This window comes from Hyaena hyaena, unplaced genomic scaffold (assembly GCF_003009895.1).
Source record: "Hyaena hyaena isolate Hyena2069 unplaced genomic scaffold, ASM300989v1 scaffold_199, whole genome shotgun sequence".
Lineage (NCBI taxonomy): Eukaryota > Metazoa > Chordata > Mammalia > Carnivora > Hyaenidae > Hyaena > Hyaena hyaena.
In genome coordinates this window covers 1,111,815-1,135,228 of record NW_024080831.1, presented here as the reverse complement: position 1 = coordinate 1,135,228, position 23,414 = coordinate 1,111,815, and the positions used below count along the sequence as shown (strand labels likewise).

At 40.0% G+C, this 23,414-nt stretch overlaps 2 protein-coding genes and 1 long non-coding RNA gene across 7 annotated transcripts in view; 1 reads left to right on the top strand and 2 right to left on the bottom strand.

Moving 5' to 3' along the window:
• The window catches only part of LIPH (lipase H), a 49,056-nt gene extending 45,969 nt beyond the window's left edge, over positions 1-3,087 (bottom strand). For all 3 annotated transcript variants that reach the window (XM_039241651.1, XM_039241652.1, XM_039241653.1), the window contains exon 1: positions 2,953-3,087. In XM_039241651.1, coding sequence (XP_039097582.1) covers positions 2,953-3,001 — 49 coding nt within the window. In that variant the 5' untranslated portion in view covers positions 3,002-3,087. The remainder of the gene's footprint in view (positions 1-2,952) is intronic.
• Positions 3,088-10,545: 7,458 nt separating this feature from the next.
• On the bottom strand, positions 10,546-23,290 carry LOC120238098. Its single transcript, XR_005530139.1, has 3 exons — positions 23,234-23,290; positions 12,482-12,642; positions 10,546-11,001 (listed from the first exon to the last, which is right to left on the bottom strand). It is a non-coding gene; the product is annotated as an uncharacterized LOC120238098 (long non-coding RNA).
• Positions 13,080-23,414, top strand: part of SENP2 (SUMO specific peptidase 2) — a 35,471-nt gene continuing 25,136 nt past the window's right edge. The window contains exons 1-4 of one of the 3 annotated variants that reach the window (XM_039241693.1): positions 13,080-13,341; positions 15,339-15,394; positions 20,482-20,615; positions 21,220-21,286. In XM_039241693.1, coding sequence (XP_039097624.1) covers positions 13,241-13,341; positions 15,339-15,394; positions 20,482-20,615; positions 21,220-21,286 — 358 coding nt within the window. In that variant the 5' untranslated portion in view covers positions 13,080-13,240. The other 2 variants (XM_039241691.1, XM_039241694.1) reach the window with 2 other exon arrangements.

Here is a 23,414-nt window from a genome sequence, read left to right as displayed (position 1 = left end):
TTTCTGTCTCTCTGTCTCTCTGTCTCTCTCACACACACACATATGCGCGCGCACGCACGCGCGCACACACACACACACACACACACGCACACACGCACACACGCACACACGCACACACGCACACACGCACGCACCAAAAAAGGAGTTATAAATTATCTGGAGAGGATTTCAAATCTGAGGAAATAATACTCTGTTTTTGGTTTTAAGCTAGTTCCTCTAGGCAAATATCTATGTAGCTTTATACAAACTGCCATATGCCAAAATATTGATAGAAGAGTAACTTTAAAATAAATGTATGACAACAGCCTTAATTTAGAAAAAGAATTATTAACTTTGTTCCTTGGACCACCTGCTGCTGAAAAACTAGAGGGTTTGTTAGAAGAAATGCAGATTTTAAGATCTTACCCCAGACCCACTGAGTCTTCCCAGGTGATTCTGGTGCACACTAGAGCTTGCTAGCCATTGCTTTATTCACTGGTAAAATTACAGCAAATATTCCTACCATGATATCACAAAGGTTAGAGCAAAACAAAGATTTCCAAAACTAAATGACCTGTATTCTCTGCATTTCAGAATCACATCTTAATACTTGTTGATATTTGGACCGCAAGCTAAAGAAGGAAAAACAAAAAGTCGATGTATTTGTGATGAATACTTTCTGCTATCAGGTGCCTATTATTCAAACCCTCTCCCCTGGAAGTTGCAAGTTCATGGTTTTGCAGATACTGAGAAGTCTAAATTTAGTTTACAGCTATAATTATATTTTTTCCTTCTAGCTACAGAAGTTTATTGTGGTGTGTCTCTCCTTAGATTCTGTCATTGAGCAGTGAGTCTTCTAGAATCATTTAAAAGACTTCGCTGATGAGATAATGTTAAGTAAAAAGAGGTCACAAAAACATTAAGTTCCAACTTTGTGTGTAGAGATACATAATGCGAGACTCAAAGAAAGTAACCAAAGAAAGTCACCATCAGACTTCTGTGTCAGGGTTAGCTCCACTGTCCTAAAACTATCTTTAAATTTATGTTCTTTTTTAAATTTAAAAATTATTATAAACACACACTTTAATATGCTGACTGCTGGGGCGCCTGGGTGGCTTAGTCGGTTGAGCGTCCGACTTTCGCTTAGGTCATGATCTCGCGGTTCGTGGGTTCAAGCCCCGCGTCGGGCTCTGTGCTGACTGCCAGCTCAGAGCCTGGAGCCTATTTCGGAGCCTGTCTCTCTCTCTCTCTCTCTGACCCTCCCCTGCTCACGCTGTCTCTCTCTCTCTCTCTCTCCTAGAAATAAATAAAAATATTAAAAAAAAATATGCTGACTGCTCAGTGAAAAATATCATTAGCATAATTTTTATCTTACTATTAAATCAGTTTCAAAAGCACAAATTGAGAAAAATTTCTTTATAAGCTTGAAAGCCTAATACAGCCATTTTAATTTTTCCATTTGCCTCCTCAACTTTACTTACAGGCATACATACATGATTTTAACATAACTGTTATCTTAGTTGACTTACAAATTTGAATTCTGTTTTGTCTACTTGGCATTATTTTATATACACGTATGCACATTTCTGCATAGCTTCAGAATTATTTTAAAGGCTACATTTTTTAAAAAGCTGATACCTTATCAGTATATAGAAACATTTCTGCTGTATCTAGTTTCAAGTTATTATAAATAACATGGTTAGAATCATCTTCCTAGATGAATTTTTTTCTTTTATTTTCTTATTTTTTAAAGTTTTATTTATTTAAGTAATCTACATTCAATGTAGGGCTTGAACTCACAACCCGAGATCAAGACTCACATGGTCTTCTAACTGAGCCAGCCAGGCGCCCCAAATTTTCTTCTGTCAAAAGATTTCTTTAGAATAAATTCTCAGCAATGGTTTTAGTAGTTCAAATGGCATAAACATTTTTATGGATACTGTATGTAACATATTTCCCTTAAAAAAAACTGTACCAATTTTTTACCACAAACTATGTGAAAAAGAACTAGATTCCTAAGAAAGTGGAGAGGTGTTGAGTTTTCTTTTTAAAAAGCGTTTCACTTTAGGGACACTTTAGAGCCTGGGTGGTTCAGTCCGGTGAGCGTCCCACTCTTGATTTCAGCTCAGGTCATGATCCCAGGGTTGTGAAGCCTGCCTGGGATTCTCAATCTCTCTCTCTCTCTCTCTCTCTCTCCCCCACTCTCTCTCCCTCTCCTCTCCTCTCCTGCTCTCTCTCCTTCATGCTGTCTCAAAAATAAATAAATTAAATTAAAATTAAAAAGCATTTCACTTTATTTTTGTTACCTTGCTATGTACATTAATATTTTATTTATTTATTTAGTAATTTCTACACTAAATGTGGGGCTCAAACTCATGACCCAGAATCAAGAGTTGCGTGCCCTTCCAACTGATCCAGCTAGGCCCCCCTGTACACTACCGTTTTAATTTTTATTCATTATGATTAATAATTTTTAAGTTATCAATATGCTAGGCACCATTCCAAGAGGTTTCCATAATAAAACCATGTTTTCCTAAAAGTTAATTTAAATAAACCCTCAGTGTATGAAAGCTTATAAAAACCTATCCTCTATGTATTAGGTATTATAATAAATAAATACAAAGAAGTTTAAAATTTAAAATTTCTAGAACATAAATGATCTTATTTCATAGAGGTGGAAAGATACAGAAAACTTAACTATGAAAGAAAATAACTTTTAGAGTTCCCAGCACATTTATTTTTTGTACCTGAGAAGAACAAGTTAATTCAAAAGAATAATAATTTCTTTTATTAGTGAAAAAAATTTTTCAGGATTAGAAATCTCATTTAATCCGTATCTTCCTTCCTTCACAATGACTAAATAAGATTCAAAAAGTCCATTGAAGGAAGTGGGCTGATCGAATGCAAAGTGACAATATTACTAATAACATTTTTTAAATTTAAATTAAGAAAACCATTTACTAAATGACCTACCTGATTTCACGAAGCAGATCAAACCGATGAAGAAGTATAATCTCAGCATATGGAAAGTGGAGAGAGTGTGTGTCACATTCACAAGAATGATTTCCTACGCAGAGCCTTAGAGTTTCCACTGAGGGCTTTGCTAAGAGGGAGCTCAGATAACTAAACCAGAGGTGCTGTGACAACAGGAAGTTCCCGAGGGACTGCAAGGCGGGTCCCAACCCTTTAAGGATATTTGACTCCTCCTCTTTTCAGTGGAAAGTCGAGTACGTTTCTACCTTACTCAATTTTATGCATACCTTTTTTTTTTAATTTTATGCATATCTTAATATTATAATGTGTATTTGCAGAATGACGAGTTCAAAATAGTTTCATTCTTTGTGGGCGGTTTATTAGTCGCTTGGCTTGGTGTGTTGAAATCAAGTGTGAGCTGAGATATTTGCCTCCCTGTTCTTGTGAATGAAACAAATCAATGAGTATTCTTTTGGCCAGTGTCCACAAAACTACTTTTTATGTTAATTCATACACGCACTCCTCATAAGGCAGTCTTTATATTTTGTTAAGAAAATTTCATTAAGTCCATTCATGTATCTGTATTTGTCCAAATACGCTTCAGGTTAAAGGAACCTTTTTATGGCATTATACATATTTTTATTTCCTCCTATCCAGAACCTAGCTCTCCCTCTCCCTTGCCTCCTACTTTTTAAAGGAAAAGTAAATACAAAAGCTTTAAATAGAGAGCTCTGCCAGAATCTATCCACTTCAGTGTTGGAAGTAACTGAGCTTGTGTTCCCCTGGCTATGAGGTCATTTAATTCCCTTACTGGTGGAAGCCCCTGCAGCACTCACTCAAGCCTGTAGGAGGGGAGCTGAAACATACATTTATAAAGAAAAACATTAACAATGTAAAGAATACATTGTCATCCAGGACATCAGGCAAAAGCCACTAGTCATTTAGCATTGTCTACCTGAAATACACATTTATGAAGCAAAGGTATCTCCCATATAAATCTATCGGTTTTGTGTGTCTGCATCCCATTCAAATAGCAGGGGATTCCTTGCAGGAAGATTCCAGCAATGCTTCCCAAAGAATCAGTACATCAGATTTCCCCTGGTAGTGGGGAGGAGGGTGGCTTTTCAAAGTATTGCATGTGGATTCTGTGTCACACCTCAGACCTCAGGAATGCCAAGGGTCCCTAGCAGTAGTTCAAATCCCACATCTTCCATTCACCAGTCATGTGGCTTGAAGCAAAACATTTCCACTCTTAACTTTTCTAACTCTCATGTGAAATGAAGAAAACAAAAGCAGGTATCTCACAGGGTTGTTATTCGGATTAAATGAGCTATTGTAAGTAAAGTTCTTAGCGGTACAGTCTGCTACCAAGGTAAGCTCACTCAGCACTTGGTAACTATATTACTTAAGTGGCTACACAGTCTACACCTTTCCCTTCTGTCAGAAGGCAGGCTGCACAGTGCTGAGAAGAGGGGTCAGGTGGATTTTAGGAATGCAAGGCACCTGACAGCAGTGATGTTTCAGGTAAATTACATTACTCGGTACTGTAGTCTATTTTCATCTTTTGTCTCCTGCTGGAGAAATAAATTAGGGATACATAAATAGGAAAAACAAATAGGTGACCTGCTAGCTTTTTTCATTTTCCTTTTGCAGTAAGCTTTACTGGCTTGGAAACAACTGCCTTCTGGAACAAATGGAGAATTGTTCCACACTCTGAGGAACCTGTTGTGGAATGCATTGTTGGGTCAGTGTATTTGTCTGATAAATATTTGTTGAGCTCCTATCAGTTTAGTACCATGCCAAGTCTTTATCTAGACAGAGCCAATGTACATTTTCCTGGAAACCAGCCAACGATAGGGATAAGAATCCTTTCTGTTGGGAGGACTTTTTGTGTTAGTATCGATTTTCCTGCCAGTGGGCCCACAAGTTTCCCTGTAACTTCCTGGCTGTGTGTGCTTTTCTACTTCCAGGATTCAAAACAGCACAAGAATCAATGGGAGAACTCATCCTCCCAAAAAGAGAGAGTTAGAAATATGAAATATGAAAAAACAGAAAGCATTTCAAAGGATAGAGGAGGGAGAGGAAAGGGAGGGAGAACTGGAGAATGGGTGCACAGGGCACCTTTGGGAGGTGAATTACCTCTGTCTCCTGCTTGTGGGGGGAGTTACAGCAATCTACACAGGTGATAAGATTGCACAGGACCACACACAAACACGTAGTGCATGTAAAACTAGTAAAATCTTTTTTTTTTAACTTTTTATAGTTTATTTATTTTTGAGACAGAGAAAGACAGAGCATGAGTGGGGGAGGGGCAGAGAGAGAGGAAGACAGAATCTGAAACAGGCTCCAGGCTCTGAGCTGTCAGCACAGAGCCTGATGCAGGGCTCGAACCCATGAACCGTGAGATCTGACCTGAGCCAAAGTCGGATGCTTAACCAACTGAGCCACCCAGGCTCCCCTAAAACTAGTAAGATCTAAATAAGATCTGTAGATAGTACCAACATCAATTTATTGGTTTTGATAGTGCATTCTAGTTATGTAAGATGTTACAATTGGGGGAAACTGGCTGAGGGTCCACAGAACATCCCTGCACTATTTTTGTAGCTTCCCGTAAACCTATAATTATTTCAAAATAAAAGTTTTTAGGGGTGCCGCAGTGGCTCAGGTGGCTAAGTGTCCTACACTTGGTCTCAGCTCAGGTCATGATTTCGGGGTTTGGTGCCATCGCGGAGCCTTCTTGGAATTCTCTGTCTCTTTTACTCTCCGCCCCTCCCCTGCTCACTCTTTCTCTCTCTCTCTCTCAAATAAATGAACATTTAAAAAGTCACTAAAAGTTTTAAAAAGTTCCAAAAAATTGGCCAGCTCATAACTATTTGAATGTTAATATTTACTCAAAGGTATCCTGAGGAAAACCCTGTCTTTATTTCTCATCAGCTAGTCAAGAGTAAATAATGGTCAATTTTCTTAATACAATGATTCTGAGAAATGATCACAACTCAGGAATAACACAATTTGTTTCATTTCCAATTTAGTGTTATGTATTGGCTTTTTTCCTTTTTCTTCACCTAGAAATCACTTGCTACAGAGAGCAGAACAGAAAGGGGGCAGGCAAGCTTCCAAACGCGTGGACAGGAAAAACAGGTATGGACGTGTAATGAACTGAGGGGAGGTGGTTTTATCTCATTGGCTTCAGCTGTTAGGAAAGGTGACCTATGTCCTCTCTCACCCTGGTCTAATGCTCTAAGCTGGTATATGACTCGCTATCACATAGAATTTTGTCCTCTCTTCCGCCTCAGTGACCCCACAATCTCTCACTAGCAGTCCAGGTTTGGAAAAATAAGTGTTTCCTTGATTCTTTTTTTTTACAAGGAGATCAGGATAACTTTCCCCTAATCCATGTAATTTGTTTCGTGTCTTCATTCCTTCACTTATTAAAGATTTCTCAAGCTTCTATGTAAAACAATGAGGAAAAAATAGGGGATGGCTCCTTCTCACAAGGAGACAGATACATCAATGATACTAGTAATTCTAATATAGAGCTATGGATACACCTTCCATAGAGCCAAGGAAGAAACAGTAAGTTGCTGGGAACCCCCCAAGGGAGGGGCCATGGAAAAAGCTTCACACAGGACATCCTTTTTGAGCTGGGTTCTAAAGACTAAATAGGAGTCTGTGAGGTGAAGAAGGTGGAGGAAAGGTAGTCCAGGCAGAGGGAACAAACTTGGAGTCATAAAAGAAGTGTGGATTGCCAATTTGGATGTGTGCCCTAGGGAAATGATAAAGTAACCCGAAGACAGGGTAGGAAGCACCCTGTATGCCATGCTTAGGATATTGGATTTTATTTTCAAGGCAGCAAGAACCTATGTTTTTTTTTCCTGTTCACTTCTTTGTATGTTAATTGATTAGTATCACATAATAATACAAATAAACATAATAAATAATATATGCCATAATAATTTATAACATAACAAGTGTAAGAAATAATATATAGAGAGAATAATACATTTAGGTTAGCTTATTAATTTTTTTGTAGTTTATTACAAAACAGGAAGGAAAATGTCTGTATACTACTTGCCTGGCCTAAGGAGTATTCATGGAATAGAGCTACTTTGTTTTATTTTTTTTTTATTATTTTTTTTTTTTTTTACAAATAGTTTATTGTCAAATTAGTTTCTACATAATAGAGCTACTTTGTTTTAGAAACCATGACTTCCTGGGGTGCCTGGGTGGCTCAGACCATTATGCGTCTGACTTCTGACTTCCGCTCAGGTCATGATCTAAGGGTTCGTGGGAGCCCTGCTTCGAGGTCTGTGCTGACAGCTCAGAGCCTGGAGCCTGTTTTAGAGTCTGTGTCCCTCTCTTGACTCTGCCCCTCCCCAGCCCGTGCTCTGTCTCTCTCTGTCTTTCAAAAAATGAATAAAAAAAACCCAAAAAACCATGACTTCCTTACAAACAATGTATCAAACAAAATAAATGCAAATCCAGCGCTTTCAGTAACTGCTTGCTTGCAGAGTGCTGCTCAGAGCATTTAAGGATAGAAGGCTCTAGCAAGGCCTGTATGTACACTGGCAAGACAGAGGCAACATGCTTTTATTAGTTAAAAGTCCATTTAAAAAAACAAAAAATTTTGGGGTAGTGCCAATATTGAACATCCGTTGGTACCATGTATTTTATTATTAAAAAAAATTTTTTTTAATGTTCATTCATCTTTGAGAAAGAGAGAGACAGAGTATAAGCTGGGGAGGGAAAGAGGGGGACACAGAATCTGAAGCAGGCTCCAGGCTGTGAGCTGTCAGCACAGGGCTCGACGTGGAGCTCAAACTCAGGAACTGTGAGATCATGACCTGAGCCCAAGTCAGACGCTTAACCAACCGAGCCACCTAGGCGCGCCGGTACTATGTATTTTAGATTTACTTGAATCTTAAACTGCTGTTTTAAAATATTATTATTAGAACCATTTTCTGTTTTATATTTACTTAACCGGCTTCCCAAGCACTGGTCATGAGAATCTTGCACCCATAGTTGAAGTCAGATCACTCCGAACAAACATCTGGAATTTGATGAAAATTAACCCAACGACTTTTAGTGATACAGTAACAGAAAACCACAAATTAGTTTATACATTTACTCTCCTTAATAAATAAGAACACCATAAATTTACCTTCCTTAACAACAACAGCCATAACAGACAACAAGACAGCAACAAAAGACAACACAAGAGAGATCACCCTGCAAACAGACAGAGAAGGGACAGAGTAGAAGAGGAGGTGGCTTTTGCAAAGGCCTGAAAAGTGATCAGGCCTTGAATGATAGTAGTTCTGATGGTTTTGGAGAGGAGAAAAGGCAGATCCATGTGGAATGCAGGAAAGTGTAGGATGTGGAACTGACAAGTTAAATGGCTTATTAGATAACTGAAGGAAGAAGAGGGAAGAAAAACATTAAGCACCTAGCCATGCTGGATATTGAAGTCAGTCCTTCACATACATAAGCACATTTAATTGGCTCACAGGTCTGAGAGGCAGGTTTGATTAACTCTATTTTATAGATTAGGAAATAGGCTCAGATATTTCTTCATAAGACAGGCCAAACCTGAAGTAAATGTTAGCAACTTTTGTAATAAAATCTAGGACAAGGAACTACACTTGCTTTTGGATAATAAGGTCAAGGTTATTATTAGATTGAATAAGATCAAAGTCACACTATAAGGAGGATATGTTTTTCTTGAATACCAGAGTTGGTCCCCAGAAGGAAATTAATCTTTATGGTGGTGAACTATGTTGGATTTTAGGCACATTAGGCCCAAACCAACAACAGCTCACCTATGGGTTCCAACTCACTGCTATCAAATGACCCAGAATTCTGGTAGGGGTCAGCAAAACCAAAACTGACAAGAAATCTTTTAATACTCTGAGAATGCTGGCAAAGAGAAAATGTGCAAGACTGAGCAATGAATTAGAGGGCTGGGTCTTTACTGTTCTGTGGAGGGGAGGTAGGTTTTGAGGAAAATTGGGGATGGACCCTGGAAAGGGATGAAGAGAGGATCTCAGCAAGAGGAAGAGGGGAGGATGAGGAAGAGAAGGAGCAGAAGGGGAAGGAAGGGGGGGTAAAAGGAGAAGTTTTTTTTTGTTGTCATTTTGTTTCTCAGAAAACTGGGCAATCTGGGGTGCCTGGGCGGCTCAGTTGGTTGAGTGTCTGACTTCAGCTCAGGTCATGATCTCACTATTTGTGAGTTCAGGTCCTACATCAGGCCCTGTGCTGACAGCTCAGAAATCTGCTTCAGATTTTGTGTCTCCCTCTCTCTCTGTCCCTTCCCTGCTTGTGTGCTCTCTCTCTTTCAGAAAAATAAATAAACATTAAAAAAATTAAAAAAAAAAAAGAAAACTGGGCAATCGTTTAGGATAGTGTAATGAAAACTTAAGCAATGATAAACTATTTGTAAAAAAAGAAAAAGAAAACTTAAGCAATGAGGATGTGTCCCTTCAGCAGCATATGGGTTCAAGTTATCTAAGCCAAGGAAGAAAGCCTCAATGTCCTTATTTCTCCACATGGCTTTGTTTTTCTCCTCTAGCCCTCTGGTGAAGAGTTCTTGCGTCCAGGAATGGCTGCAACCATGGTGGGTTTGGAGTGAGGATGGTTCCACTCCTGGACCACGGGATGCCTCTACTGGGGACGATAGGCCAATGAGGGCACCATGTGGCAAAACCGCAGGTGTGGGCGGTGGTTGGCAGTTGCTACACTCAAGAGTTCTGGTTTCCTGATGAGGCCGAGAGATTTGACTAGGGTAATTCCAAAGTCCTCCACTTTTCATGGAGGAGGTCTAACATTTTGGCATTAGGTATTGTAAGCACACAAGTCTAAAACCATACAAACTCCATGACAGGCCTTAAGTTTCTCCTCTAAACTAGAAGGCCTAAGTTTCAGTCCCCCTAGAACTATCAGGCAGCTACTCACTGCCCAAGGCCGAAGAAACTGCCCACCACTCACTCCACCGCACTACCTTGGCAACACCCAATCAAGAAAGGCCAGCAACTATAGATAAATCTTAGCTGCCTAAGGTAAAAGTTAACCCATTAGTCTATGGTTGGTTGAATTTAAGAGTACTCTAAATGTTGTAATTGGATCCCGCCAAAAGTAACAGATACTCTGGATAACATGTATGGTTAAATCCGCTGTCAACAATGCTGTATAATTACGATTGGATCACTGTTCTCACGTCACAACTTCTGTAACTCCCCTGTCACAAACCTTATAAAAACCCCACTCTGTCTTTGTTCTGGGCTCTCAGCATGGATCCACGGCGCTGGTGAAGTCTGTGAGCCCGAGCTCGAGCCCGTAATAAAGCCCTTTGCGTTTGCATGCGTGACTCCGTCTCCCTGGTGGTCTCTGGTTGGTGAGGATACTGCGATCTGGGGTATAACAGTATGTGCAGGTGCTATTAGTGAGGGAGGAAAACAAATGTAGTGTTGTACTAGAGCAGCCTGAGACTTGATGTCCATCTTTCTTAAATCCTCGTGGCCCAAACCTGAGATAAGCTGCTATTCTAAAGCACCTTGCAGTTTTCTCATTTATGTTTGAACAAAGACTGCTCTTTTGTTTGGGAAAATCCCTTTGCAAGACTTGAGTGTTCTTTTTGGTTCAGTGAAGGCAAAGACTGACTTGTGTAGTGGAATGGACAGATGGGACACAGCTCAAGCGCTGTGCATAATAATGCCATGGTAGACTATTTTTTAAGTTAACTGTGAGTCCAGCCTGAAATAGGTTGGGTGAGAAGTGGAGGGAAAATTTTCTTCTGTTGGTGGCTTGTAAATGAGTGGAGAGATGAGCCTGAGGGGAGGAAAGTCCTTCTGGGAGGCAATGAGCAATGGACTACGGATGCTGTACTTATAACAGCGGTCTTGTTCTACATTCCCATCATAACTTAAAGCGAACTTTCACAATGTTCGGAGCCCCTGATGGCCCACAAATGAAGAAGGAGAATGTCCTCAAATTCCTTGCAGCAGGAACCCACTTAGGTGGCACGAACCTTGACTTCCAAATGGAACAGTACACCTACAAAAGGAAAACGGATGGGATCTACATCATAAATCTGAAGAGAACCTGGGAGAAGTTTCTGCTGGCAGCTTGTGCCATTGTTGCCTTGAAAACCCGGCTGATGTCAGTGTCATATCATCTGGGAATACTGGCCAGCGAGCTGTGCTGAAGTTTGCTGCTGCTACTGGAGCCACTCCCTGCTGCTGACTGCTTCATCCCTGGAAACTTCATTAACCAGATCCAGGCAGCCTTCCTGGAACTGAGACTTCTGGTGGTTACCAACCCCAGGGCTGACCACCAGCCTCTCACAGAGTTATCTTATGTGAGCCTGCCTACCACAGCTCATGTAACACAGACTCCCCTCTGTGCTACACAAACATTGCCATCCCTTACAACAAGGGAGCTCACTCAGCGGGACTGATGTGGTGGATGCTGGCCTGGGAAGTTCTGTGCGTTTGTGGCACTGTCAGGTCTCACCTGATCTCTACTTCTACAGAGATCTTGAAGAGACTGAAAAGGAAGAGCAGGGCGCTGCTACAAAGGCTGTGACCCAGAAAGAAGCTTAGGGTGAATGGACTGCTCTAGCTCCTGAGTTCACTGTTACTCAGCCTCAAGTTGCACTGAACTGGAGGCATGCAGGAGCTCTCTGTGCCTATTAGCAGTTCCTTACTGAAGACTGGTCTGCAGCTCCCACTGCTTAGACCACTCAATGGATAGGAACAACCACTGAGTGGCCTTAAGTTGCTTTTCCACAATGACAAACAAAATGCAATAGGGTTGATGGAAATGAAACAGTTTCTTAAAAAAACACACAAAACTTCTGGTCTTTCTAATTCTATTCTCAAACTTTCATTAACAGTCTTGGTGTTAGCTGTGTTTTGGAGAATTAAGGGAGGGGTCTATCTCCACATTTAGGGTTTGGTTCCAAACTCTAAGGAACTGCCTCCCATGTGCCCAACCCTGAGTGGTGACAGCCACAGGTGGGTAGCTGGTGGTTCTGGAGCTCTGGGTGGTGTCTTGCACCAGCATTCCAGAACACTTTATTGAGCACAGGATGACGGTGTAATAGGGAGTGCCTGTGTTAAAGTTCAAGCAAGCCTGGAAGTCTGGCCTTAATCAAAGCAGAGGTAAAGGTCAAGTGCAGTCAGGGATGGATTTGTGGGGCCAGAAAAGAAGGATTCCAGGACTGTCTGGGGGAGGGGACTGGATTTTTTGTCACTAAATAGGGTGGGACTTTTTTCTCTTATTGATAATTAACCAGAAGTGTGACCTATAGATAACAGGGAGCGTTAATTTGCATTCCCCAACAGCCCAGGTGTGGACACTAGTAGGTACTAGGCTTCGGGTACCTCTTGTCCTTAAGTTTCTGTGAAGTATTCTTTGAGTTCTGCCCTTTCCTATCCCTCTCCAAGGTGTGGTTTTCCTTTCTCTGGCTCCTACTGCATTTTGCACACAATTATCTTGTAATTTGTAACCATGTCTCTTCCAGTAAACTCACCTCAGACGCTAGGGACTGGCGCTCGTTCTCAGATCCCGGTTCCAATCCTGCTATGCCACTAGTTAGCTCTGTGACTTTCGGCAAAGTACTTAATCGCTCTATGCTTGATTTCCTGATTTATTAAAAATGGGCACCAGACTCCTCACCATCGCTTGAGGTTGCTGGGAGAAATGAACATGGCAATGCGTGTAAAGTACTAGACAGTAGGTCTATGCAAACCAAAGGGTTACTTCGCAGGGTAAACATTTGTTAATTGATCTGACCTACCTTAATTTTGTGCCCTCAACAAACATTTACTGAATACCTACAGTATTTCAGGCCTCGGAGCGCTCGCTCCCAGGTGAGGAAGCCTCACGTGTGGCCTGTGGGCCTTGTCCTGCGGGCCGTCTCGCGACTGGCTACGCCGAAAGAAAGCCCCGCCCACAGCCCTTTCGATCTCGCCAGCGATTGGGCCGAGATAGTTTCGCACGCATTCTGGTTGCTAGGTTCGGGATGTGGAGGTGGGTGAAGCTGCGCGTGCGCAGATTGAAGACGAAGATGCTTTCCGGTCCGGCGGGAGGAGGTGACGTCAGGAGTGGTGGCAGGCGGGGTCCTCCTATAGCCCTCAGGACGCTTTATCTGTGGGCCCTCCAATCGCGTCATAAGTCGGCGACTGAGCCTTGGCGGTGGTGGCCGAGGCGGCGAAGGCGGCAGCGGCGGCGACAGCTCTGGGGTTTGCGTCTCGGGGTGTGTCGGCCGCCGCTGCTGCTTGGGCCTGGTATGTACAAATGGCTGGTTAGGATTCTCGGCACCATTTTCCGTTTCTGTGACCGGCCGGTGCCCCCTGCCCGGGCCCTCCTGAAGAGGCGGCGCTCGAACAGGTGAGAGGAGAGGGGGCCGAGCGCCAGCCTGGCTGTACCCCCTCCCCCACCCGGGGCTCGGCCGGGAGAGCGCTGATCCAGCCAGGCAGGCCCTGCTCTGCCGAAACAGTTGGCCGGGCCGAGGCGGTGGAGGTGCGAGTCGCGGGTGTCCTGGTGACGTAGTCGGTCCCTCCACGCTATGCGATGCGGCTGCTGCTGATGGAACGAGCTAGTTGTCTTTGGAGTGCACCGTGATGGTTAGGAATTTTGATGTTCTTGTCAGAGTCCAAGCTGATTACTGTCAGATGGGGCTTTATCGAATCTTGCTACTCTTTGGTTAGTTGAAAACTAACAATTGAAGGAATACTGCCTGTGTTGTGGTTCACTGTTTACAAAGCACACTCCCAAGTGTCAATCTGTAGGCGATAAGTGCAGTTGAAGGAAGTGAGATTCATAGCTTGTCCAAAGCCGTTTTGATTACAAGAATTGTTCTCTTAGCACCGAAGAACAGCAGCTGTTTTGTTCTGAAACAGCTGTCAAACTGTGTGTGTGTGTGTGTTTTGCGGGGGAGGGAGGGAGGATGGTTCTGTGCTTTAGAGTTACTGTATGAGGGGGGGATTAGGTGTCTCTTTAAAAAAGATCACGAATTTGTACTCTAAAATTTAGTTAAAATTTTGGGGAAACTAGAAGCACTTCTTATTTAGTATCTGCCCCTTGGTTTGTCTCATTTCATAGTGTGTATCTCCTTGTTTGAGAATTAATCTAGAGAATAAAATACCATACCAATTCTCTACACACCCATCAACCTTTAGTGATCAAGTGTTACTTTCGTTTTTTATTAAGCCCCAGGATTACTGAAGGATAGTTTCTTGAAGCTTGAGAGAGCAAGGTGATTTAATACATGAGTCTGAAAATGCAGATCATTGATGAAATTGGCTGTTGGCTACATTCCGTCATGTGTTCTAGAGAGTCCAAGGTTTCAACTTATTCTTTTCTACCTTTTTGTGAGGTTGATAAGAGGATCATTGCCTAAAATGATGCTTAATATATATAAGGGTGGTATTTGTTTATTCTACCCCAGTGGCCTTGTGCTGATTGGTACTTGGTACATATTTATTGAATAAGAGAATGTTAATTCCCTAGCCCTTGTCCTTCCTTTTTGCTGTGAATCCTTGCCAGTGAGTGAAACAATGGCTTGGAGATCAAAACTCTGTTCTTCACCACACATCCTTAATCTAAAACAGTTCTTCACAATGTAAGCCATGTTTCAGTTAAAATGAAGCCAGGAGGTCTTCCTGGGATGTTGAAAGTTATTAACTGAATGGTATTCTCCTGGAATTTATTCTGTTAGATTTCTTTGGTAAAAATGGTCAATTATAATTATCTTTAGAAAGATGATTATAGTATACCATAATCTTTTAACATTTTTGAGGTATTATATATATTTGGACCTATAGGTCCAAAAACTTTCCTGAATTCCCCGATTTTTTATTACCACTGTAATACAGTTTCCATGGTAAAAATGCAATTAAATATAACACTTTTCTGGCTAAGCACTATATTTTAAGGCTTCTTATGTTGTCTACTTCTAGTAATGTAGAAGATGGCATTTCTTGTGAGGGTGGGGGAGATGTCATCTTTCAAAAGGAAATTATTTGTTGTTTTAAACTCATTTCTGGAGAGAAAAAGGATATACTAGTCCTAGGCTCTCACCTGTGTTCATTTACTAGCCAAATGACTTCTGGCCAATCAAGTTGGTACTTTAGCCAGATTACAGATTATCATTGGATAGGGAGTTTTGGGTCTCTTTCAAATAGTTTAAACAATAGTGTTAAGTCCTCAAATGGTAAAGACCTACTACAGAGGACGGTTTTCTCTTCAAACATCAGTTGACTCTCATTTATTGACAAAGTGTATGGAGGGGGTGTATTGTATGCTTATTAGGTTTACTTATAGAAATGGATATGTGTGTATATGTAAATATATATGTATATATATTTTTCTCTTTTTCTTTTCAGCACTTTGTATTCTACAGTGGACACTGATGAAATACCAGCCAAAAGACCAAGATTAGGTATTGAATATGAATTTTATTTTTTTATTTTTTAAAAAAGTTTTAATGCTTTTTTTGTATTTCTGAGAGAGAGAGAGAGAGAGAGAGAGAGAACATGAGCAGGGGAGGGTCAGAGAGAGAGGAAGACACAGAATCTGAAACAGGCTCTAGGCTCTGAGCTGTCAGCACAGAGCCCGATGTGGGGTTCGAACACACGAACCGCGAGATCATGACCTGAGCTGAAGTTGGATGCTTAACTGACTGAGGCACCCAGGCGCCCCTGAATATGAATTTTAAAAGTTAGGGTTTTTTTCTTTAGGAAAAGTATATGCATGGAACAAAATTCAAAAGGTAAAAAGTTTATGCTATGAAAAGTAAGTCTTTCCTGTCTCTTTTCTACTCAGTTATCTTTTCTAGAGGTAACCGCTGTTATCAGGGACTTAAGTATCCTTCCAGACAAATAAGCCTGTATGTTGAATGTGTATTTTAAAATTTTGAATGTTCCTATAAAGAAAAGGTGCTTTTTATTTTTGAAGCGATAACACTGTATATGTACTGCCGAAGTGAGCACAGACCAGTGTAAAAACTACTTCAAATTGAGTCATCTAGTACACATAGCTGAGTGAATAAATCTGACATGTTGCCCCAAATTGTTTACTTCTCTGTATCTGATATAGCTTGATAGAAGAGAATAAAACTAAATTAAAGGAGAAAGGTACAATGGAGTGCTATAATAATATTTCCTCTGTCTCAAAAATGAATGTGAATTTTCATCTCCTCCAGATGTGGTAGTTAAGAGTAGAAATGTCTGTTAAGATTTCATTTAGATCCAGGGGGACCTGGACGGCTCAGTCAGTTGAGGGTCCAGCTGTTGATTTGGGCTCAGGTCATGATCTCATGGTCATGAGTTCGAGCATCACATCAGGCTTTGTGCTGATAGCACAGAGCCTGCTTGGGATTCTTTCTTTCTCTCTGCCCCTCCCCTGCTGGTTCTCTTGCTGTCTCTCAAAATAAATAAATAAAACTTAAAAAAAAAAAAGATTTCATTTAAATCCAGTGAGTAATTGTTGAGCATTTCTAACTGCTAAGCAATGTGTTAGGTTCAATAGGAAATAGAAAAATGAGTAAGACAGCGTCTCTATTTTTAAGGAACTTACAATTGTAGAGATATATAATTATATAGTAGAGGGTATAAGGCAAGCATATAAATTATTACTAATGTCAGGAGGGATGTGATAAATAAGAAAGATAGTAACAAAATACTGTCCAGTTTTTAGCTGATTAAAATTCTCAGTAAATATTTGATGAAAGAGCTAGTGTGTAAGATGGATTTTAAAGGATGGATAGGATATCAACAGAGTAATAGGAAGGAAGAGCATTCTAGGCAGAGGGAACAGTGTGGAAGAGTTATTCAATTTAGGAAATAGTGAATAGAATTCAGGGGAAAAGTTGGGTAAAGAGAGGTATGTCACATTAAAGAGGACTGTGAGTGCCAGGAATTTTACTAAATTCATTAGGACAGTATTTCTCAAAGCACAGGATGGGTATTAGTTCAGGAAAGGATTTTAGGAGATAAAGCATTTTGTAACATTAAGTAACATGTGAATTATGTTACATGGTAAAACATTGTATCCTTTTCCAGTTTTTAATTTTCTGATTATTTCAGGCAGAAAATCTTGATTCAATGCTAGTATGTTTTTAATACTTGTCTATTACATGTGATTCTCTCTTCTTTTAATAGGCCCTGCTAGAACTTAACATTGCTATGTTTTCATTTCTTTATAAGGCAAATAATGTTTCCTTATGTTTATAGTAGTGGTATAAAATTACCTTTCAAATACATTTACTTAGCAAAAAACATGAGTCAATTTTAAAAATATAAGTAAGTAACAATGTTATTTATATAAGTAAAAAACTTTGGCAGTGGTTACACCTGAAACTAACAAAACATTGAGTGTCAACTATACTTGAGTCAAATGAGAAAAACAAAAGAACTTTGACGGTATTACAGAAGGTTCTTTAAATAAGTATGGTAATCATCTATTTCATGGACTTCCATGTTAAAGATCTCTCCCTTCATGAGTCCATGAAATATGTATTATAATTTTCTGAATGGAAACTAGACAGGAACCTAAACCAAGGGGGAAGCGGTGGGTTGAGGATATAATACTTATTGGCAGAGTTTGTAAAGGTCTACAGCATTGCATGCAATAGATCTCTCTGTGTGAATGGGGCCAGTGTGACTGAGAACTGAATTTAATTTTAACTAAATATAAACTTAGGTAACTACATGTGGCCACTGGCAATTGTGTTGGATAATAGAACTCTCTTGGTTGCCTTTGAGAGAGGAAAAAAGGAGGGTAAAAGAAAAGGAGAACCTTAGAATCTCTCAGACTTATGATCTTACAGATCAAAGGGGTTTTAAGAGATCTAACTTAGTCTAATGTGAGGAAAATAAGGTGATCTTATTTTATAGGCCACCTGCCTTCTTCCTCTCCGCCTCTTCTTGCTCCTGTTTTCTCCCTCCTCTCCCGCCCCCTCCTGTTTTGAGTCATTGAGATTTTTTTTGGCATAGTCTCTAGGAATACTCAGATTTTGGGGCGCCTGGGTGGCTCAGTTGGTTAAGCGTCCGACTTTGGCTCAGGTCATGATCTCATGGTTTGTGGGTTCAAGCTCCCATAGGGCTCTGTGCTGATGGCTCAGCACCTGGAGCCTGTTTCAAATTCTGTATCTCCCTCTCTCTCTACCCCTCCCTGTTCGTACTGTCTCTCTCTCTCTCTCTCTCTCTCTCTCTCAAAAATGAATAAACATTTAAAAAAAAAGGAATACTCAGATTTTGACAAATTTGTAGGAAAATAAGTATTGCAATGCACTTTAGCATCCATTATTTCACTCTGTTAGCTATTAAGAGTACACCATGCCTTCTGGGGTCTGGATGACAGTCTAGTGGTTAAGCATCAATCTCCAAAGCTCTTATTCTTTCACTTAAGAAAACACAGCAGAGGGACACCTCGGTGGCTCATTCAGTTAAGCATCTGACTTCGGCTTAGGCCAGGATCTTATGGTTCATGAGTTCAAGCCCCGTATCGGGCTCTTGCTGTTAACACAGAGCCCGCTTTGGATACTCTGTCCTCTTCTCTCTCTCTCTCTACCCCTCCCATGTGTGTGCATGCTCTCTCTCTCTCAAATATAAATGAACATTTAAAAAAAAAAAAAAAAAAGCAGAATGTAAGATTTATTACTAGAGGGATAATCTGAAATTTTCTAAGTCCTAAAATGAGAAACAAGTTATTTGCAAAATTTGATACTTTTACCTAGTCTGTAGTTAAAAATTACTTCATACTGCATTCTGCTTTACTTGTTATTATATCCTTCCTGTCGTTTTTTAAAACTTTATTTATTTTGAGAGAGAGAGAGCATGCGTGTGCTCATGAGTGGGGAAGGGGCAGAAAGAGAGGGAGACAGAATCTCAAGCTTGAGGTTCGAACCCAGGAACCCCATGAGATCATGACCTGAGTGGAAGTTGGACGCTTAACTGACTGAGCCACCCAGGTGCCCCTCCTCCCTGTTGTTTAAGTTATTCCCTTACGTTTCTATTTCTGTTTTATATATTAAATTTTTTTTTCATGTTTATTTATTTTTGAGAAAGAGAGAGAGAAAGACAGGGCATGAATAAGGGAGGGGCAGAGAGAGAAGGAGACACAGAATCCGAAGCAGACTCCAGGCTCTGAGCTGTTAGCACAGAGTCCGATGTGGGGCTTGAACTCACAACCTGTGAGATCATGACCTGAGCTGAAGTTGGACACTTAACCGACTGAGCCACCCAGGTGCCACATATTTCTGTTTTATATCTTATAATTTCTGGAGTGCTTGTTGTTTAAGAGCCACCATTTCAATTTTAAGCTTTTTTTTTCCTCTAAAAAAATTTAGCAGAATGTGGCTAAATTGATTTTCTCTTTCTCTCTCAAGCTAGTGCTTTAAAATACCTTAATTGGGAAATAGAAAGGAAATTGTGGAGAACCGATCGGCAGTGTCAGAAATGAGAAAGGGGTAGTATCCTGAAAAGAGGAAGTGGGGCAAGTACTGAAATCTACCCTTCCCCCTTATTTGTTTACTTACTCACTTTGTAATCTTTATTTTGGTGTCAGGGAGGTGGCATCAGATCTGACACATCTTCTCCAGTAGAGGAATAGCCTTTATTCGTCAGAGATGTTTAAGAGTTACATGTTTTATACTTTACTAATTTCCACCTTGGCAGTGGCCAATGTAAAATAGGCACTTAGTAAGTAGTTATTTAGGAGTATATTGTTACCTTTGCAGGAAGTAAGGACAAACCAGTGAGTAAATTATAGTGCTTCCTGTAGGATTCTGCCTTACTTAAAGTCTACATGCTGCAGATTAAGTTATGCCCCTATATCTCTGGCTTATTTACTTATTTATTTTATATATTCTAAAGACTCATTGCTTAAAAGTTGTCATTTCAGGGGGTGCCTGAGTGGCTCAGTTGGTTAGGTGTTTGACTCTTGATTTTGGCTCAGGTCATGATCATGGTTTTTGAGATTGAGCCCCATGTTGGGCTCTGTGCTGATAGCGCAGAACCTGCTTGGGATTCTCTCTCCCTCTTTAGTGCCCCCTCCCGCTTGTCTATGCTCTGTCTCTCTCTAAATAAACATTAAAAAAAAGTTGTCATTTTAGGACTTTTTTTTATGAATCAGTATGTGGTTTGTTAAAGTGATGATTTCATGTTTTCATAACATCCCAGAAGAGATATTTTGTTGAAAAACAAAAATCATGGGCTGCTTGGCTGGCTTAGTAAGTAGAGCATGTGACTCTTGAGCTTGAACTTGGGATTGTGAGTTCAAGTCCCATGTTGGGCCTAGAGTTTACTTAAAAAAAAACCAGAAACAAAAAATAACTCAAAAAACAACCCTCCCCCTCCAAATTACAATGCTGGAAGTCCAGTTATTCAGATAGAATAAAAATTACTTTTACAGTCACCTTCTTATCAATGATTGAAAGGGTTTCTAATAAAGATTGAGAGAGGCCTTTTCTAAGATATAATCTTAATTTTTTGCTAGGAGTTTATTACTCTATATTATATTTTCTAGATTATTTCATTCACCAAGTAAAAACCAGTCTCTACAATGCTGCCAGCTTATTTGGATTCCCATTCCAGCTGACCACAAAGCCCATGGTAACTTCTGCTTGTAATGGAACACGGAATGTGGCCCCTTCAGGAGAGGTCAGTGGGGAGAGGGTTTCGTTGGGGTTACTGATTTTTATACTTCATCATTAAAGTTAAAATTTAGAAATATTCCCTTTTTATGGGATGTCTGGCTGGCTCAGTCAGAGAGCACGCGACTCTTGATCTTGGGGTTGTGTGTTTGAGCCCCACGTTAGATATAGAGATTACTTAAATAAATACAACTTTATTTAAAAAAAAGAAATATTCTCTTTTTAGGAATTAGTGAGTAGAATGACTTGTTTCCAGAAACATTGATTGCAGAAACATTCTTTTTTTTCCCCCAGAACCATTCTTTATTAACGTTGATATAAAGGCCAAGAATTTAAAGGTTAAGAAATAGTACAGTTAAAAAATATTTATAAAGAGCCCAACTACTAATACATCTGCTTTTCTTATTTAAGTACTGTATGTAAAGAACCTAGAATTGTTATTTTGTATATAATTTTTTGAGTCTTCACCAATTTAACCTTTGGTCTCACTAATGATATCTCTTCTGTGAACTAGCAAAATAATCACCATGAGAGTGATTGTTTTTAATATTAAAAACTTGTTTAAATTCTAAAATTTAGATACTACAGAGGTGGTTCTATTTGATTTTAAGGTATTTTCGAATTCTTCATCTTGTGAACTGACAGGTTCTGGATCCTGGAACAACATGCTGAAACTGGGTGAGGTGGTCAAAAATTTTTCTGCTTTCCTCTACCTCCTGTCTCTGTTTTCTGAGTTTTGAGAATATGAAAGGAAAACACTGATTTGGATTGGGATAAGAACATAGACACATTCTCTCTACCATTCTAAAGATTAAATAGCTTTCTTTTAGAATTGTCATTGAATTTACTGTTTGTGTTTTCTATTTGTATTATCAGTGTCCTTAGTGAGACTTAGTTCAAGGTTCATTCATAAGAAAAACAAATGAAAACATTTCCTGAGAGCTTACTCTGTGCCATGCAGGCGTTATCAAGAATAACAAAATAACAAAACAATAATTAAAACTTTTCATAACGAAATATAAAACAAATAGCAAAATAATAAAACCCTGCCTTTGAGGAGCATCATCTGATTGGAGAGCAACTTTACGTTTCTGGTTCTCATACTTTTATGGATTAGGAATCTCCATATTACTGTTGGAGCCCAAGGTTGAATTGTAATTATTGTACATACTGTATAAAATTCTATCATGGGGAAAAATAGGAAGAATCCAGACTCCTGAGAATGGCTGTGATGTCTGTCATATAGGCATATAAAGTTTGAGAGACAGGGAAAAAGCTTTTAGAAAAGTTGTGGGTTCATAGATCAAAAGTGGAAGAAATTGAGGAAACTATAAAAACCTTACAGTAGTGCTTCTCAAACTTTTTTAGTAAAGTATCTCTGGTAGAAGAGAAGAGCAGCGGGAAGTAAGTGCATATCCCTGAGTCTGAGAACCTAGTTCTAAAGCACCTGGAACAAAGATGATACTTTTTTGCAGTTTCATTTTAGAGGCACTGTACAAATAAAATTTTATAATCTATTCATATTGTTTGAACATATAAATATTAAAAGTTATTTATTTTGGGGGCACCTGGGTGGCTCAGTCGGTTAAGCATCCTACTTCAGCTCAGGCCATAATCTCACTGTTTATGAGTTTGAGCCCCATGTTGGGCTGTCTGCTGTCAACACAGCGTGGAGCCTGCTTTGGATCCTCTGACCCCTCTCTCTCTGCCCTCCCCTGCTCATGGTCTCTCTCAAAAATAAAATAAACATAATAAAAAAACAACTACTAAAGAAGTTATTTATTATTAAGATGGACCTACAGAAGGACCAGTACATTTGTCTTGTGCCTGAGGTGCCAACACTATGTTTCTGTGTATTTGTGTAGCCTAGTCAGAGAAACCCAGGTATTCCTAGCGCACCTTTCTTGTACAGTCTCTTATCTGAAACCCTTGAAGATGGGCTTGGGAATTTAGACTTTTTCGTATTTTAGGTATATGGTGTTTATCGAATATTGTTACAATCTCACTGGGATTGTACATTGGTTCAAATCAGATTTTGCAAACAAATCAGATTTTGCAAACAAATGAAGTCAGGTCAGTTTAAGTTTTGCTGCTACAGACTTAAGTGAAAAACTTTCAGTTTGAAATCTCTTAACATTTTGGAGTCCTCACGGTCTCCATACCTCTGTAGTAGCTCCAGCAGTGAATGTGGCTGATGAAAGTGTGGTTACCTGTTTTTGAGGTATAGTAACCATCTCAGTTCCAGTGAACTGAGTAACCTATAACAGGTTTTCATTTATTTTTTGTTTAAAAATTTTTTTAATGTTTTATTTATTTCTGAGAGAGAGAGAGAGAGAGAGACAGACAGACAGACAGACAGACAGCATGGGCAGGTGAGCATCAGAGAGAGAGGGAGACACAGAATCCGAAACAGGCCTCAAGCTCTGAGCTAGCTGTCAGCACAGAGCCCGATGTGGGGCTCGAACCCACGAACTGCGAAATCATGACCTGAGCTGAAGCAGAACGCTTTACCAACTGAGCCACCCAAGCGCCCTGCAGGTTTTCATTTAAAAATAACTTCTATTTTTTTAAAAAATATAATAACTTCTGTTTTCTGGGGAAGAAGAAATGATTTCAACAACTCACTCAATTTGATGAGATTACAGGGAGTTTGTAATCCCTCAGTTCCTCATGCTTCTTGATGGTCTGAGCAAGTGAAACTTGAAGAGCTCGCCTGTGAATTTTCCTGATCTCTTCGAGGTCCAAGACAAACTACGCACTATTGCTTTTCCTCCAACTTTTACAGCTTGTGCTGGATCTCTGTGCT